We start from the raw sequence: 6,792 nt of genomic DNA, 5'->3' as shown, positions 1-6,792 counted from the left end.
GAGAAGTAACTTTTTTAGTGAAGTAAACCAGGTGGGGCTAAAGCTGCAAGCCCCACCCCACAAGACGCCTCTTCAAGGAAGCAGAAAAAAAGCAAATGAAGCAAAACAACAGCTTCATTGGTGACTCACAGAAGGCGAAGGGGTCGAAGCTGGACACACTTTGGTATTGATGCAAATCCAGTGGTATAATTGCCCTTCCTCTGGCACATTGCCACATTGCTCCCCTCCACGTTGCGTGGCGAGACTCACGGGAATAATGATTGAATGAAAGGTAGATCTAGGCCTAGGCACTGGGCCTTAGATCTTTTACAGATCTTAGTTGTGTTCGGAGTGTTCCTTTTCCCAAACGTGGTTACTATTACTAGGCTATTCAATAACGAACCAAGAAGGTTATCTGAGGTCCTTGTCCTAGCGCCCAAGCCGAGACGAGCGATATAATTATGATTGAATAGAGATAAGCTCATCTCGGCCGAAGCCCAACAACAACGAGATCCAGATCTTTGATCCTCTCGTTTCTCCAGTAGACTGCTGCAACTGTGGTATGCTCTTCACATTTTTTGATCGTTCATAAACAACAAAGGCGAACAAAATAGGCCTACAAAGAAAGTGGCTATTCTCACCCGCCCGGAAGTTCTCGCAAGATCAACTCCTCCCCTCTTCTCTCTCTCTCTGTCTCTTTCTGAATAGGCCTACTGTTCCTTTTCCCAAACGTGGTTACTAGGCTATTCAATAACGAACCAAGAAGGTTATCTGAGGTCCTTGTCCTAGCGCCCAAGCCGAGACGAGAGGCCGCTACCCTATGCCGCCCTGTGCTCCGAACGTGCTTTCTGCTTCACCCGATTTGGAGCACGAAATGAACATTTCTTGTCGTCCTCATAGAAATGTTTATGCGTTAATCAGTATAATTCTGTGTACAGTTTGGAGATGCTGTTATGAAATGTGACTGCATTAAATATGGCTGACATTTCCTACCCAACAAAACAAATGAACGTCGTAACTCTGAAGAAGACACACACAGTAGTGAATAGATCTTCTAGTCTTATCACTGGAGATCTCTCTGATTATATGGAAATAGCTGTGTGAAAACAAATGTATTTGTTGTTCCTTGTTCTTCTGGAGAAGGTATGAATCTTGGCGTTGATAACATTGTCTTTCAAGGGGAACCTTGTTCAAGTTCTAGGTCTCCTTGCTCTCTGATTATAAGGGAGGATGTGAAACATGACATTACAAGTGGGGAGAATAACTGTGAAGATAAGAAAAGCAGTTCTTTGTTCCTGTTTGATCTAAAAAAACAAAAACTTGATGTTAAAGAGGAACATTTGCCAATAAACGAAGAGTCCAGTTTTGAATGGTTGTGTGATGTCAAGGCAGAGGGAAATGATGAACCAGACGTTGAAAACAGATGCATCACAGTAAAAGATGAGCCTGTCTCTTTGTTCGCGGAGCAGGAAAAGATAAAACGTGTCATTAAACCAGAGTGCCTTACAGATATTGATATGGTGAAGACTGAACCACTATTTGAACAATTTCTTGATGGTGGTGATGATGTGAAACGAAAAGTGGAGAATTTTGTGAAAGAGGAAATATCAAAATGGGACTGTCCAGACTTTGGAGAGATAGGAAAGACAGAAGGACAAGTGGGAGATGTAGAGAAGATTTGTGCAGAGCGTATGTTTGTTGAGGATCATATCAGTCAGACTGGAAGACTACAGCAGCAAACCTCCAATTTGAGGAGTTTGTGTATGGAGCAGAGTTCCAACCCAGACACTGATGTTGTTGCATCTAGTAGTCCAACTTCTACTTTCTCTGCCAATCAAGTTTTCCTGGACTATGTCTCAAATTCTGGCTCTGTTATTAGAAAACAAGTATCTGATTTCAACTTTTCTTGTGTTGTATCTATTACGAGGTTGGTAAATGTTCCCGAGTCTTCTAGAACCACAGGGAAAAAAACTTACAAATGTGAAGTTTGTAGTAAACAGTTTGCACAAAATAGTAACCTACTGACTCACAAAAGAACACACACTGGAGAAAAACCTTACAAGTGTGAAGTTTGTGGTGCAGCATTTGCACAAAATAGTAACCTACTGACTCACAAAAGAACACACACTGGAGAAAAACCTTACAAGTGTGAAGTTTGTGGTGCAGCATATGCACATAGTTTTGGTCTACAGTACCACAAAAGAACACACACGGGAGAAAAACCTTACAAGTGTGAAGTTTGTGCTCAAAGATTTAGAAGAAGAGGTCAACTTGTGGTACATAAAAGAGTACACACAGGAGAAAGACCTTACAGGTGTGAAGTTTGTGGTAAACTGTTTGCTCAAAATGGTCAACTACTGATACATAAAAGAACTCACACAGGAGAAAAACCTTCAACTTTCTCTCCTGCCAATCCAGTTTTCCTGGAATATGTCTCAAATTCTGGCTCTGTCATTAGGAAACAAGTATCTGATTTTAACTTTTCATGTGTTGTATCTATTACCAGGTTGGTAAATGTTCCTGAGTCTTCTTCTAGAACCACAGACCCAAAAGTGTACAATAAAGAGACAGACACTGGCTGCCCATATGGACCCAGGCCTATGACTAAGGAAAGTAGGCCTACATACTCAGAAGAAAACCCTTTCAAGTGTAAAGTTTGTGGTGAAAATGAAAAGTTTACAAAAAGTGGAAGTCTACTGGGACCTAAAAGAACACTCACGGGAGAAAAACCTTACAAGTGTGAAGATTGTGGTGCGACTTTCGCGCAGATAGACATCCTGCAAAGACACATAAATATGCACACAAGAGAAAAGCTTTCCCAGTGTGAAGTTTGTGATGCAAACCTCACAGAAGCCAGTGTGTTGGAGAGTCACAAAAGAAAACACACAGGAGAAAAGGGTTATGGGTGTGAAGTTTGTGGTGAGAAGCTTACAAAAAGCGGTTATCTACTGAAACATAAAAGAACCCACACAGGTGGAAAAACATACAAAACTTACGGGTGTGAAGTTTGTGGTGCAACGTTTAAACAAGCCAGTGTTTGTGGTGATAGATTGACAGAAAGTGACATCCTACTGCAACATAAAAGAGCACACACAGAAGAAAAACCGTACAAATGTGAGGTTTGTGGTGCTGCATTTGCATATAGGATGAGTCTACAGAGCCACAGAATGACACACACGGGAGAAAAACCTTACACCTGTGAAGTTTGTGGTAAAGGATTTACAGAAAGTCGTAATCTATTGTCTCATGAAAGAGTACACAGCGGAGAAAAACCGTACAAGTGTGAAGTTTGCGGTAAACAGTTTAAACGACGTGAAAACCTAGTGGTACACAAAAGAACACACACAGGAGAAAAACCTTACAAGTGTGAAGTTTGTGGTGCCACATTTGCACATGGTTTGACTCTACAGCGCCACAAAAGAACGCACACTGGAGAAAAACCGTACGGTTGTGAAATTTGTGGTATAGGATTTACGAATAGTGATGGCCTGTTGGTACATAAAAGAGCACATACAGGAGAAAGACCTTACAAATGTAAAGTTTGTGATGCTGCATTTGCATGTAGTCGGAGTCTACACAGCCACAAAAGAAAACACATGGGAGAAAAACCTTACACATGTGAAGTTTGTGGTAAAGGATTTACAGTAAGTGTTAACCTATTGAAACATAAAAGAATACACACCGGAGAAAAACCTTACAAGTGTGAAGTTTGCGGTAAACAGTTTGCACGAATTGAATACCTACGGACACACAAAAGAACACACACAGGAGAAAAACCTTACAAGTGTGAAGTTTGTGGTAAACAGTTTGCACAACATGGTCATCTACTGTTACATAAAAGAACACACACAGGAGTAAAACCTTACAAGTGTGAAGTTTGTGGTAAAGTATTTGCAGAAAAGAGTAACCTATCAAGACATAAAAGAATGCATACTGGAGAAAAACCTTATAAATAAGTGTGAAATTTGTGGTGAAAGATTTAGAATTAGTAGTACAACCTTGTGGTACATGAAAGAATACACACAGGAGAAAAACCTTACAAGTGTGAAGTTTGTGGTTCCACATTTGCATGTGGTAAGTCTCTACAGTGTCACAAAAGAACACACACAGGAGAAAAACCTTACACGTGTGAAATTTGTGGTAAAGTATTTGCAGAAAAGAGTAACCTAACAGTACATAAAAAAAGAAAACACTGACACCAGACAAAAACCTTACAAGTGTGAAGTTTGTGGAGAAAGATTTTTAGAAGAAGTGGTTACCTTGTGGTACCTAATGAAAGAATACACACAGGGCGAAAAATTCTACAATTGTGAAGTTTGTGGTAAAAAGTTTGCATGAAATAATAGCCTACAGATGAACAAAAGAACACACACAGGAGAAAAACCCTATACAAGTGTAGTTTGCGGTGCAGCATTTGCACTATAGTTTTTGAGTCTACACGGCCACAAAAGAACACACACGGCAGAAAAACCTTACAAGTGTGAAGTTTGTGGGAAAGGATTTAGTATTATTATTGATTCCTGGAAACTACCTATGGCACCTGCATGCGTCGTGAACCATTATTCACTAGACTTAGAGCCCATTGTTTATAATAATATAATATCATGATATACTATGCAACCAATCAGTGGCATTCTTTCATTCCAAAACACATATTGTTAGCACGTAATGTATGTTGGAGTCGGACGGATGGCCAGCACATGTGTGACTGTGCGTGTGTGTCTGGTGTTAACTAAAATCAACAAAATCACTTGGGTTAAAAAAACAAGTAAATGAGCAAACTTGGACTCAACAAAGCCGCTTGCCAGCCAAACAGCCCCCACTCCTGTGGCTTCTCGCATTTTTCTCCTGCAAACAAGCTTATTATATCTCTCTGCTGTATTCCAAGAGACCATCGATTGTACCTGCACCGTGGATCATTACACGCGTAGGTGTAGCCTATTACGTACATCTTATGCGACCAAGCAGTTCGCCTTCTTTCAACATCATCATTTAATGCGAGTGTCTAGTGGGAGTGGGGGGGGGGGGGGGGGGGGGGGGGCGTAGGCACAAGTGTTTCGGGTGTGGAACATCAGCAGAATTAGCCTACGTGTATACATACACGTCACAATCATACTCCCACCCATTTTTTTCCAGGCTACCAAACATGTTAATAGTAATAATAATGATAGGCTTGGCCTAGCTTAGTAGACGTAGATTAAAAGTATTGAAGTGAGCTCTGGTCTGTGGAAGCTAACGTTTCCGTAAGCTAGGCTCTATATATATGTATATTGTAATGCAATTTGTTGCTCTATATTGCTATAAACCATTAAAACTAACACTCGAATTCAACGAAACTGAAAATCAGGCCTGATGTCTTCATTTCCAAGTGTCACTGTATGAAATTTGTGGTGCGATGTTTCATATGTGAAGTCAGTCTAATTCTCACACAGTGCCATTCTAGAGAATCACAAAAGAACACACTGATGAACAAAAAAACAACTTACAATGTGAAGTTTGTGGTGCAACATTATAATTATTTCCCTCAATTAAAGGAGTAGCAGCTTTAGCATAAATGGAACTTTCATTTTTAAGTTTGTAGTACTGATTTTCAATTTTGCTGAGTCTCAAGACTGTCAAATCTAGATTTCTTTTGAATTTAATTTGTGTATGTCTCATGATTGATAAAATCCAAGTAGAGTCCAGCTTTTGTGTATTTTTTAAATATTTTACGTACTTTCTCACGCATTAGAAAGAGGTACATGATATTATATGGTAGACCTATATATATTGATACTGATATACATATAGTTACATAGTTAAAAGCATTCACATATATAGCAAAATCTACAGGATGAGGAAATCTTTTCATTGTACGGACAGCACTTTGTAAAAAAATCAGACTATCAAGGGAGATACAGTCAAACCTCGTTACAACACCTTTCTTGAGATGTGCATGAAGCTGGCAGTACAACAGTACGAAGTGCGGCTGACATTATTATAACACAGACATATGATTTCTTATTTCTTTTGTGATTCTTTTTCATCATGTAGGCCTACATGATGTAGATCTATTTGCATTCAAAATGGACAAGAGGTCACCATTGTCTTTATATTGTCTCTTCCAAACAGATAAAACAGATAGGCCTACCGTATATATATATAATATATATATTTCTGCCTGTACACTTTGCAGACTGGTTTTACATAAAGTTTATCATTCTGATAAAATGGATGTATTTTAATTTGTCTTTCCTTATACAGTATAGTAATACAATGTATGCGTTTTTCCCCCTCTCTTTTTTGAAAATGTTCTTTCTATTAGATTTGTAAACTGTATTTTATGTTGTAGCTTTCTCTAATTTGATTGTGCAAGGGGATTTTATTCTCATGCGATGCTTGTGCTCAGTTCACAACTATTGCCATTTTTTAACATGCCTGATATAATGGAAGTTTCCTGTACTAGATCTCTATAATTTTTGTATGTTTTGCTTTTCCCCTTAATAATGAGAAGCCCAGCCCACTTTCTTCATTTGTCCCACCACATTTCACAGTTGTATTTTTGTCGAGAAGGTAGAAGGGAGACAGATGTAATATACATGTGTACACAACTCCCTATACTTTGCAATTCTCACACAAACAAATTTTGTCCCCTACTTAGAGAATTGTCTGTTTGTAACATAGTAATCAAGTTATTTCGGTGTCCTGTTCCCAAACAAATTGGCTTGGTGGGTCATCAGCTCAATTAATTAACTTAATTGTCAAATTTTTTTTCTTGGGAACTTCTTTGTCTCATGACTTTTTTTTTTAGGTGGAAGGAGCAGGAGTTGCGTG

At 39.1% G+C, this 6,792-nt stretch overlaps 1 protein-coding gene across 1 annotated transcript; it reads left to right on the top strand.

Annotated features, from left to right (window-relative positions):
- Nucleotides 1-652: 652 nt before the first annotated feature.
- Nucleotides 653-4,164, top strand: LOC101864452 (zinc finger protein 493-like). The gene has a single exon (XM_013081283.2). The coding sequence runs from the start codon at nt 1,125-1,127 to the stop codon at nt 3,933-3,935; it is 2,811 nt and encodes a 936-aa protein (XP_012936737.1). The 5' UTR covers nt 653-1,124; the 3' UTR covers nt 3,936-4,164.
- Nucleotides 4,165-6,792: the final 2,628 nt, after the last annotated feature.

Source organism: Aplysia californica, unplaced genomic scaffold (assembly GCF_000002075.1).
Source record: "Aplysia californica isolate F4 #8 unplaced genomic scaffold, AplCal3.0 scaffold00124, whole genome shotgun sequence".
NCBI lineage: Eukaryota > Metazoa > Mollusca > Gastropoda > Aplysiida > Aplysiidae > Aplysia > Aplysia californica.
The sequence above is the reverse complement of the archived record's forward strand: the minus strand, read 5'-3'. Positions and strand labels throughout refer to the sequence as shown.